The sequence below is a fragment of the Bemisia tabaci genome, chromosome 9 (genome assembly GCF_918797505.1).
Source record: "Bemisia tabaci chromosome 9, PGI_BMITA_v3".
In the NCBI taxonomy this organism is placed as follows: domain Eukaryota; kingdom Metazoa; phylum Arthropoda; class Insecta; order Hemiptera; family Aleyrodidae; genus Bemisia; species Bemisia tabaci.
Genome location: NC_092801.1, coordinates 19,529,785 through 19,541,878, shown reverse-complemented (window position 1 = coordinate 19,541,878; position 12,094 = coordinate 19,529,785). Strand labels below are relative to the sequence as shown.

Genomic DNA, 12,094 nt, shown 5'->3' with positions numbered 1-12,094 from the left:
CAGGCCCATTCACGAGCATCATGGACCGCAAAACGAGCTATACAAGGTGATCTAGAGTACCTTTACACTGCCGATCTAAGGAAGAACGCCGTATGAGCCTTTAGGCGTAGCCAAGTTTACTTTGATAAAATTCGATTTTACACGTAAAGTTGTGAGTTCCAATTTTTCAGACACATTGCTCGCAGTTTAATTTAAAATTATCTGAAAATTTCAAGGACAAAGATGCAAAACTTCCTTCCAAAATGAATATCATATCGGAGAAAATAGAGCAACTCTTGAATGTTCATACGGCGTTTTTCTTTAGCACGGCAGTGTGCCCACAAGCTGCTTTTTTCAACGGAAAAATCAAGATATTTTGGAATTAAGTTGCGATTTTTTTACGATTTTTGGCGATAAAATTGCTACAAAATCACCGCGTGATCTGAGCGATTATCCTCAATCTTGTAGCGATTTCATCTCTATAAAGTCACGCTTGATAAAATCGAAATTTTATCTCAATTAATCGCAATTTTTCATCCGAGAATATTGCAATAGATCGTATTCGATACATCAAACTGGTGAGATTGTATCGATATCGATTGGATCAAAACATAACCATAGCCTCAAAAGTAAATTCAGAAATCTGAGAGAACGGGTCTTTTGTAATAGATTTTTTATTCTTTCGAGTACCAAATGCCAATGCAAAGTGAACAGGAAATTTCTCATTTTCAGCTTTTCCAACTTAAATCCTTACAGTTTGGTCCGAGGTTATGTTCTATCGTTTTGAACCAAACGATACATCGAACCGTTATCGAATACGGTCTATAAATCGGCGTCGATAAAATCGCGATACATTCTCCGATCAAATCGCAACTTATCGCAATCACTGCTATACTTGGGTAGGGAGGGTACGCGGACACGTCGGTAATTTTAAGGTTTTGAACCGGTGTTTTTAAATCAAGCAGCAGTGCATTTTACGAAATCGTTTTTGTTTGCATAGTTGAACTCTCCGCGTTTCCTCACCACATTTGACCATAGAAAAGGTGACAGTGGCCCGCTCCTTGGAACACGAGTGACAGACGCACAGAAACGCGGATTTCGAGTAAAAAGAGCGTCAAAAATGCAAATAAAAATGAGTTCGAATAATTGGAATACTGCCCTTTTTGAAAGTAATGACTCTGGTGAACGTGTGGTTTTGGAGAGTCCGCAAAATACCATTATTATATACACACACAAAAAAAAACCGAGTTGTTGGTGTTTTTATAAGTGTGAGACCTCTCCCCCCCCCCCCCCCCACGGAAATCTCACTTTTAATTGGACTGCATTTTGCAATTTGGAACTATAAATTTTAGCTCTTCTGGAAAAACACTTATGTGTATAGAGAAACTAATGGCACATACGTTGTTTTTAAACCGGGCTAGAATTTATAGTTCCAAATTGCAGAATGTGGTCCAATGAAGATTTCTACTTTCCTAATGTCACCAACAATTTAAGCATACGCCGAAATGCCATGAAAACTTGCGCGACATTTTTCGAGATATCACACCATGATATTTCATGAAAACAGGTAATATTAGGTTTTAATCGGTGCTGGAATATATATGAAAGTAAATTTTGACAATATATTTACCTTGCGTAGATATCTGAGCTATGATATCGTTGAAGAGGCCACCGGCGTTCATTTTGAGAATAGTTTTGATACAGAGATTGCTCTGCGTTTGGAGCATATTGACGCTTTTAATGCTCTCACTGGAATCGTCAGAGATGATGGCTATCGACTTCCAGTTGAGATGTTTCAGCAGTTTCATTATAGCCTGATGAAAAAAAAAAGTATTACCATCAATTACCAATCATTAAGATTTTTTGATGCATAAATTCAAGCTTCCCGCTTGTATATGTATTGTTTATGCAAAAAGGAACCACTAGTATTGCAATGATGCTAAGATTGTGCAACTTCATCTTTTGCAATAAAATTGCGGAAATCGTGAAAAACTATGAAATTTAGATGGTAATTTTTGTCTTAAATTTACAGTTTTTAGCGAGTAAAATAGAAACTATTAATGGATAATCGGGTTTTTCCTCCAAGACAAAAGAAGTTGCACAATCTTAGCAACATTGCAATGCTAGTGGTTCCTTTTTGCAAAATGCAATCCAATGGATAATCGGGTTTTTCCTCCAAGACAAAAGAAGTTGCACAATCTTAGCAACATTGCAGTGCTAGTGGTTCCTTTTTGCAAAATGCAATTCATATATGCCATAATCTTCTCGAATTAAATCACACTACAAGTTACTTCAACAGTCTTTGCTGTATGCAAATATGGAAACCTCAATCTCGGCGCTTCGGCTCAGCTGTTGCACGTAGTTTCCACTTAGAATAGCGCAGGATGGAGGAGGGAGACACTGCTCATTTAGCCTGCCAAAAGCGTTGTAGTGTCGTACGATTTGATTTGCGTAGACTCTGGTTTTCCTTATGAGCGGGAAATTCCAGTTTTCCGCGACGAGTGCAAAATAAGAACTTCAATATCTCTGTCAGGAGTCAATTTCAGTGATTTGCTTTGCGTGAGCCATAGCGCGATATTTGAATTTCAACAATTTTGCAGTCTTGGCCGAAAAATATGACCGTCTGCTTCTGACAAAAATAAAAAATAAAAATCTGTGCAAGAAAATTCGTTAAGAATGAAAATTCATATACTTTCAGTGAAGCGGCTGTTTTCTTATGTCTATCAACAGCAGAAGATCATATTTATTTTTGGCCAAGATCGCAAAATTTTAGAAATTCAAATTTCGCGCCACGCGGTGGCGGAAACAAAGAGTTGGCTTTTGGTGGGTCTGCAAGAGCATACAATCAGTGTAACATTGGGCCAGCCGGTGCAACATTGGGCCACCCGGGGAAATCACTTCAAATGCCTGTTTCTTCATCTTCCTTGGCAGTTTTGCCAACTTCTTCTTGTTGTTGGAAGCCCTGTTTCCTCTTGTTACTTTTTGGATCAACAGTTGGTAGTGCTACATGATTTCTCCAGAGGATTTCCCCAAGTAGCCCAATGTTGCACCAGCTGCCCACCCCAATGTTACACTGATTGACGTACCTACGTTTCACTGACCTTGCTCCTAAGTGGACCGCGTGATAATGAGAAAGGAACCAAGGCACATCAGTTATTGCCAAATTCAACTAGGCGATTGAATTTTTTACATGAAAAAGGTTGTGCGGATTATCCTGCAATTTTTTTCAATTGAATTTTCAGCATAGCACGAAGCAAAGTCCATAAAATCTTCAAAAGAATCCACACAAACGTTCTCTAGTGAAAAAAAATTGAATTGCCCTGTTAAATGGCAATAGCTGATGTGGTTTGGTTCTTTTCTGTTGAACGTAGGTATTCAAGTAACCTTTCCTTCTGTGGAATTTTGTGGAAGATATCCTACCTGTACACGATGTTTGGCGGCGCTTTGCGATACAGCGTAGACGGAGTTAGCCCACTGCTGCGATGAGATCAACGGGGGAACCGGTGGCATTACGGGGACAGAGTGCGTGATGTTGAACACGGCCGAGACCTGGTGGGCCGCAATCAGTTGGTCTGGTTCGCTCGGCCCGATGAAACCTGTAACCCATAGTGAGAGTGAAAATCACTCTTTGAGAGTTTCATAATGGAGATGTCGCATGTGTGAGGAATTTTCGATTTGATTGATGATTCATATGTAAAAGTTTGCGAGAAACACGATGATGCTACTGGTTTTCTCTGAAATCATCTCCCAAGCTCAAAAAAAAACTCTCAAGTTGAGGCAAAAATGGAGGGGATATTCAACGCTATCCTGCTGAGAGTCCACCTCTACATCAAAACAAACTTTCCATGAGTTGGCCTTGATGTAGAGGTGGACTCTCAGGATAGCGTGGGAGTGGGATATCCCCTCCATTTTGGCCTTAACTTAAAAGCTTTTTTTGAGCTTGGGAGTTAATTTTAGAGAAAACCAGTGGCACCATCGTGTTTCTCGCGAACTTTTACAGAAGAATCGATATTCAAATCGCAAATTCCTCACACATGCAACATCTCCATTGGGTTAAACTTTTCCATAAGGAACCTTTATCTCTGGCTCTCCCTTAAAAGCACACATCTCCATGGGGAAACCAATGGCATGTGTGTTGTTTCTAAAATGGGCGAGAAATAGTGGTTCCTTATTGCAAAATTAAATCCATTTGTGTGTCATGGCAGACACGGAGTCGTTAAATATCTGGTGGGTATGGCAAAGCTACGGGCTTACGGTTGAAATTTGACGTAATTTATGGTAAAAGTACCAGAGACGGGTAGAAAAGAAGGTATGCGCCTGTCAGTTGAGGGCCGTAAGATTACGTGGGAATTATAAAGCGCCAGTGACGTCAGCGGCGAGAAGGGAGACGACGGAGACGGCGATCCGAGTCTTTAACTCATGAGCCCTGTCCACAACACCCCTGTCACATGCCTATGGCTCATGAGTTACCATATATTGGCGCTTAGTTCCTTTTGATTTAGTGTAAAGTCCCACTTTTCCATTTTCCCTTAAGAAATCACGCCCACTTTTATACATTGTCTCTTATGCAGTTTGCACGAGCACACCCCCATTTTTCCCACGAGTCTGGATCCTTTTAGCATAAATCGGTTCGTCCAATTAATAGACAAAGCTATATAAACACGGAAAAATTGAATCAAATTGTTCGGTAAAAACATCATAAAATTGATCCAGACGTCTAAAGAAGTTTAAAACGTTTCCAATTTGGAACTACAGAAAGAAATTTCGATGGATCTGGAAGGTTATTGTGAACCATATTCCCGAAGAAATAAATTTTCAAGAGACAATCGACATTGATACTCACTCAGTAAAATTAGTAGCCATAATTCTTAAAATAGAGTGGTGCATTCATAATCAACGTAGCCATAACCATTTAATAGTGGTATTTTTACCATCGGTGATAGCTTTACCAATGAACGGTAAAATTATTGGAATCAGTGCTTCTGACTACCATGAGCTGAGAGTCCATATTCGAGCATCACTACTTTGGTGACCCTGAACGTTGATGTTTTTCGGTGCGGTTTTAGACATAAACGACAAGAGATGTATACTATGAACAAAACGATAGTTTCTACCATTTTGGGCGCTTCTGGGTACCAGATGCGCCCTTTCCAGCCGTTCGACCCCCCCGATGTAACATGTACTATACTACATACCGTTTTGCCTTATGGGTAATGACGCCATTCTGGTACACCCGGGAAAATTTGATTTTCTTCTGCATCTGGTATTCGTAAAAGTTTTCGTGAAATGTTTTGCTTTTAAGCATAACAATCTCGCACGGACGTATTACCTGGTTAAACTATTTTGGGGCTTCGTTATGCTTAAATGCCTCATATTCGAGGTTGTAGTTTCAGATTGATTCGAAAAAATCACGAACAGTCACGTGATCTCCTCATTTTAGTGACGTATTACTGTGCTATTTTGTGATTGGTTCATTTTCTCGACGCAGCATCGTCAAGCGCACAGATTAGTCCAGATCGCTAACATCCAATCTAGCCAATGCTTCAGAAGCGTGAGTAATTTTTGCTACAGGTTAGGCAACTTTAGAAAATTGATGGCACTACCAGTAGTGAAAGAACTTGACCAGATCGAGAGAAATTTCCTATTGAATCTGATTATAAAGCTTGAAAAAAGTATAAATAGTAATGTGTAATAATGGTTTTTGATCAAATAAGATTTTATCAAGTACTGTTATGCTAAGTATTCTGTTCCAATATTCTTACAACAGTTGGTAGCAATTAACTGCTCTCATGGGGGCCTGGCGGGAATTCAAAACTAGGAACCAAAAGTCTCATTTTGGCAGGATTTTGCTTTAATTTTCGGTTTCTAAGGCTTTAAACTTCAAAAATATGATATATTATAATCTGCAAATTTTTTCAATAATGTTATCTACTCAGTATACTGATGAACTCTGATTTGTTTATTTCCACCGATAAAGCACAAAAACATAGCCCGATTATACGAATAAAGAAGGAGAATTAATTAAAATACGGGTAAACAAGGCTAAAAATTATTGAAACACTTAAAGGCAGGACGTTTCGAGCTGCTACCAGCTCATTTTCAGCTGCAAAAACAAGTAAAAAATTGAGTGGCGACCTGACCCCAGCCGTTATTATGAGTGGTTACGTGATAACGGCTGAGGTCAGGTCGCCACTCAATTTTTTACTTGTTTTTATGTGTTTTTGCAGCTGAAAATGAGCTGGAAGCAGCTCGAAACGTCTTACCTTTTAGTGTTTCAATAATTTTTAGCCTTGTTTACTCGTATTTTAATTAATTCTCCTTCTTTATTTATTTCCACCTTAATTATTTAATCTGGAAATATTGAACCACATAAATTCTACTGAGAAACTAATTCTTGAATTCTTCGGAACGTTTCATCCCACAAAAATCTGAAAAAGAAGTATTCTCCCGCCGAAAATCTGCTGAAAATAGCCAAAATTTCAGTTTTGGTTCCTAGTTTTAAATGCCCATGGATTTTCCCGCCAATGGCGCTCACAAAACTACTCACGCTCCTCCGCCGATGTTAGCGATCTGGACTAATCTGTGGTCAAGCGTCAGCTGTTTTCGGCTCTGGGTTGAAGGTTTAAGGTTATGTCAGAGAGAATAGAAAGTTAGAGGCCCGACTCGATGCTAGGTAGGTAATTGAAACAGATGCGCTCGCAGCGCGCTCGCTGGCAACGTACGCAACTACTATTTTCTATTGTTTTCCAGAGACTAGCGGCGGGTATGCTGCTGCCGGACCACCTTCACGTAGGCAATTTGTTATACATCGTCCGTCCGCAATACTCTCGCTTGGCCGTATGAAAACGTTCCTCGCATGCGCAGTGTTAAAGAAGCGCCCTTCAACGCTTTGGCGTTGGAACTGCTTGTTTCAACTACAAGTATATAAGTCCTAACGTCGCTCGCTGCCCTGACAAAAGGCCGTATCTAAATTTTCACGTGAGCCCTGTTCTCAATATGACTCCACGCTTCCCGGAGCTCATCTGGAAATAGAGATACGCCCTTACGTCAGAGGAGCGACGCATTTAATAGACGACTACGTTTCAAAATTGAACGTATATATCCCAAAATGAACTAGGCACAGAAAAAAAAAATCTCGGTGTATTTACTATGAAAAGGGTAAAATTACCAAGAATTCAGGGTTCTATTTGATCCCAGTTTTTTCTTGGTAAAATTACCATCTATGGAATTGGTAATTTCACCGAGAAATCTCGGTAAAATTATTGACTTTCTCGGTAATTTTACTGGACCCCGGTAAAAACGCCAATATTTTTTATCGACTGTGGCAGAATTACCGAGATAAAATGGCAAAGTTACCGGGAATTGATTACCAATAAAAGTGGTATTCTTACCTGAAAAAAACAGTAAAAATCCCGTTTTTCAGGTAAACTTACCAGTCCGTCTTGGTCAAATTACCAATAATTGGTAAAAAAGTGAGATGGTAAAGGTACCAACGGACCTTCGTAAAAACGCCAATATTTTTTATCGACTGTGGCGGAATTACCGAGATAAAATAGCAAAGTTACCGGGAATTGATTACCAATAAAAGTGGTATTCTTACCTGAAAAAAAAACAGTAAAAATCCCGTTTTTCAGGTAAACTTACCAGTCTGTCTTGGTAAAATTACCAATAATTGGTAAAAAATTGAGATGGTAAAGGTACCAACGGACCTTGGTAAAAACGCCAATATTTTTTATCGACTGTGGCAAAATTACCGAGATAAAATGGCAAAGTTACCGGGAATTGATTACCAATAAAAGTGGTATTCTTACCTGAAAAAAACAGTAAAAATCCCGTTTTTCAGGTAAACTTACCAGTCTGTCTTGGTAAAATTACCAATAATTGGTAAAAAAGTGAGATGGTAAAGGTACCAATGGACCTTGGTAAAAACGTCGAGAATTTTTTTTCAGTGTGTCTCTCGCAAACCTTATGCACATAATTCCTTTCAGCATAAATACCTCAAATTATTGATAGTACCTGCAAAAAGCGGAGGCGTAGCACACGTTTGTTTCGAGGCCACCAAAGCCTTGAGGACTCCTTTCACAGCACCCTCCTCCGTTGAACACGTGTCAAACGTTTTCAGTTCTAAAAGAAAAATCATCCAGAATATTAGAGATACAGAACTTGTCGTTCGATACTCAGTCGCGAATAAGACTGATACCTAATCTGTTTTGGTTGTTTAGTTCTCTCCTACTAAACTATCACCCTTGAAACGAAACAAAAGAATTTCTATCAAAAATAAAGCAAAAATTCCATTATTTCTGTAGACGTTTGCTGTACCGCCAGTGCAGAAACAGCCTTTTTCCTCTTCAATTGCTGTAGTCGCAAAGCTTTATTTGTTAAGAATTATTTCGTAGTAAAATAAAGCCAACAGCATCAATCATAGATAAAACCGCGGAACGGTGAAAGGGCGCCTTTTACAGTTAAAAAATACGGCTCGGTATGCAAATCGGAAATAAAATGGTACAAAAACCACAGCAAAGATACACTCCATTATTGAGCGCGAAAGGGTGGTTTTTCTTTAACTGTTGAAACAGTCACTTTCAATATTAGTGAGAATCATTATCTGACATGCGAGCATAAATCGCCTTCAATATGTCGCCTATGCAATTCCACAACTCTCGTGTTTAAATAGATCGTACAAATTAAACGAACGCGCGAAGTTCAAGAGAAATAGCTCATCTTTTTACTTCTGTGTTTTTGACGAGCGATCAAGAGTTCCCTTCAAATTCTGAAGTATACAACCCCATGAAGGCCGTGTTCGAATAGTTGCTGCTCATATAATTTGAGCTTTATTTAAGGCGCCATATTAGGCTCATTTTGTTTCTACGGTGAACTAGGTTCATGTTCTAACTAGCGTGCATGAATTGCCCGCAAAAAGATATGTATGCAATCCTGCAAAGGCCGCGTTCAAATACTTTCCTCTCAAATTATTCGAATTTTCATAAAGTCATTAAGTTTATAGCAAAATGGCTCATTACAATATGGCTCAGGCCGTTCAGGACAAGCAAGCGATATTCCCCTTTGAAATTTTTGTCCTGACATGTTCGTCGAACATTCCTGCAATCATCGATGGCTTAATTATTAATTTTGTGGATGTATAGGTCCCTGTTTCCGTAAACGGACACATATTAATATATTAAAAAATGGTTCACATCGCACTCTATACGTGTTGTGTGATATCGATGACCGTAAAACTGGGTTTAATTGTGTGTAGCGAGCTCGACTTGACATGCTTCATGAGCAGAGCGATCAAAAGATGTCAACTGCAAAGCGGAGAGCTTACAGCTGTCACTCGTTACACCATTCCACATTCGCTATTTTTTAACGTGAACTTTCAGCTTGACCGATTCAAATACAGTAACGTACCCCAACTTTTATTCTCGGAAATGTGTCGGAAATTGCTTATTAGTTCAAGTTTATGGGCGAGCTTAGGGTTTCGTAAAAGAACACGAAAATAACGAAACAAAATCTCGTTGCTTCCACGTTTTGGAGTGTTACGATTGAGTTGAGTGAACGGTTAATAAAGGGCGCACCCGCACCGTGGTGTATGCGCAATGAGTGAGGTATTTCTCCAGTCTTGTAGGCGCTTATGTGCAGTCCCATCGACTGCACTGTGTTTAGAGCAATGCGCGAAGTATCCCTACGGGTTTGTAGGCGCTGATATGCGACCGCACTGTGTTTGGCGCGATTATTTGAACTTGTGTTCGATAAATGCAAATAGTAAGGCTTAAGTCAAATCCGTGCTTTACAAACAACGGATCGTAACTTTTGTAATAATAGATCAGACAGATAATTAGAATTCATAGGTTGGTTGTTCTTTTGGGCCCTACGTCAGAGGAACAATAGGTCGGTAAAATGTTTCCCTCTAATTGTTCCAAAAAATTTTGGATGTAGATTAAAAGGAGCACGATTTAATTATCTGCGCGGTGTTGCTAAATCGTGCGAAAAATAAAGCTTTGCCGGCTGATTTTGTGCGGAAATGCCAGTCCAGGTTTTTGTGTGGTGAAATCGGAAATTTTGTTTGTAAACTTCAACCCAACAATAAATCAATCTAATATTAATTGTTTTTGTTTTTCTTCTTATTCACTAGTGTTAAGAAGATTCGATGGACGCCATATTTTGTGTCAGAACGGCATGCGATAAATCGCATCAATTGGTTCCATTTTTTCAGGTACTCTTCATTTTTCTCCAATTTTGAGATCGCAATCCTGTTGTCAGGAGACTAAAGCACTTACTTACCAATTTTAACAAAGAAATTCAACGTAATGAAGGCGTGGTTTTTTTAGAAAGAAAACATCGCATTCGAGTGCAGTTTCGATATCGGTATCGAGGGGAATGTTTTCTCTCTGAAAAAACCACGCCTTTATTACGTTGAATTTCTTTGTTAAAATTGGTAAGTGAGTGCTTTAGTCTCCTGACAACAGAATTGCGATCTCAAAATTGGAGAAAAATGACGAATAGCTGAAAAAATGGGGCCAATTGATGCGATATATCGCATGCCGTTCTGACACAAAATATCGACGGTGAAACTACCAAACCACGTATCTTGGTTTGCGACGTCGCGGACTTCCTGTCATACTTTATTTTTTACGTGAAAAACCACTCAACGTCCAGTCTTGAAAATGCCTGTGATTTTTCCTCTTCGTGCGGAGAAAATTCTGTGAAAATTTCAAGGAATGATATTGATTTGGTCTACTTCAAAAAAATAAAATGCGAGCGTAGATTTTTAAACACCGCAAACGAGATACGTGGTTTGGTAGTTTCACCGTCGATATGGCGTCCATCGAATCACCTTTAAATCGGAAATTTTGTTAGGAAACATCAACCCAACAATAAATCAATCTATTATTAATTGTGTTTGTTTTTCTTCTCATTCACTAGTGTTAAGAGTAACGATACTAACCTATATCGAAAGGGACAGCGTCCGCCTTGTTCTTGAGGATTGCCTTGATGGTGCCCTCGAGGGCAGCCATCTCCTGCATGCCCCCCAAGTCGACCTGCGTGCAGTTTTCCCCGTTGTGAAGGGACAGGAGTGCCCCGATGATTATTTTCGTCTCGTGGTCCCTGGACGAGCACAGCGCCGAAGCCATACCCAGCGACATCAAGGCTGCCAACAGTCGCGCCAGCCCGCCCGTCATCTTCCCTTCGAACAATCAACGCAAACATGATTAGCATCCCCGTCGCTTTAACTGCACTTGCAATCCTTGTGCTAGGCAGCAACACCGTATCAACATTCTGACGTTGTCAAGTTTTTTCCGATGAAATGCGAATTTTTCAGAGAGCCTGTGAATCTTTTCCAATGGAGATGTTGCATGTGTGAGGGCTTTGCGATTTGATCATCGATTCTTCCGTAAAAATTCACGAGAAACACGATGGTGCCACTGGTTTTCTCTGAAATCATCTCCCAAGCTCAATAAAAGCTCCTTAAGTGAGTCCAAAATGGAGGGGATATCCCACCCTACCCTGAGAGTCCACCTCTACCTCAAAACAAACTCTCCATGCAAAGATAGGGAGCAAATACATCAGCAGGGTTGCCACTTTATTTGGAGACTCTAAAACTGAAAACACGGCAACCCTGCTAATGTATTTGCTCCCTATCTTTGCATGGAGAGTTTGTTTTGATGTAGAGGTGAACTCTCAGGGTAGGGTGGGATATCCCCTCCATTTTGGCCTCACTTAAAGAGCTTTTTTTGAGCTTGGGAGATGATTTCAGAGAAAACCAGTGGCACCATCGTGTTTCTCGCAAACTTTTACATAAGAATCAATGGTCAAAACGCAAGTCCCTCCCACATACAACATCTCCATTGAATCGACGTATGCGAGAACGTCCGATGTCCAAGACAGTGTTTCAGAATGGGTCACTAAACCTTGTTTATTTTATCGAATTTTCTGAAAGTACAATGTGAGTAGATAACGTGGTGATTTTTCCGCATTTTTATGGAGCCGAAATCGCGGAGAAACCCGCTTTTGAAAAATCTAAAAACTGCAAGACATTTCAAACGCACCCGAATGGCGGGAAACTGACGGTGTTGACGCACTGCGGTAGTAATATCGCAATCTTCTCTCGTTTTCC

General features: G+C 39.8%; 1 protein-coding gene across 2 annotated transcripts in view; it reads right to left on the bottom strand.

Annotated features, from left to right (window-relative positions):
* Positions 1 to 12,094, bottom strand: part of LOC109034835 (uncharacterized) — a 40,846-nt gene that overhangs the window by 22,498 nt on the left and 6,254 nt on the right. Inside the window, exons 2-5 of one of the 2 annotated variants that reach the window (XM_019048207.2) lie at positions 10,925 to 11,164; positions 7,996 to 8,103; positions 3,400 to 3,575; positions 1,610 to 1,793 (exon numbers count right to left, since the gene is read on the bottom strand). In XM_019048207.2, coding sequence (XP_018903752.2) covers positions 1,610 to 1,793; positions 3,400 to 3,575; positions 7,996 to 8,103; positions 10,925 to 11,159 — 703 coding nt within the window. In that variant the 5' untranslated portion in view covers positions 11,160 to 11,164. The remainder of the gene's footprint in view (positions 1 to 1,609; positions 1,794 to 3,399; positions 3,576 to 7,995; positions 8,104 to 10,924; positions 11,165 to 12,094) is intronic. The other variant, XM_019048208.2, reaches the window with a different exon arrangement.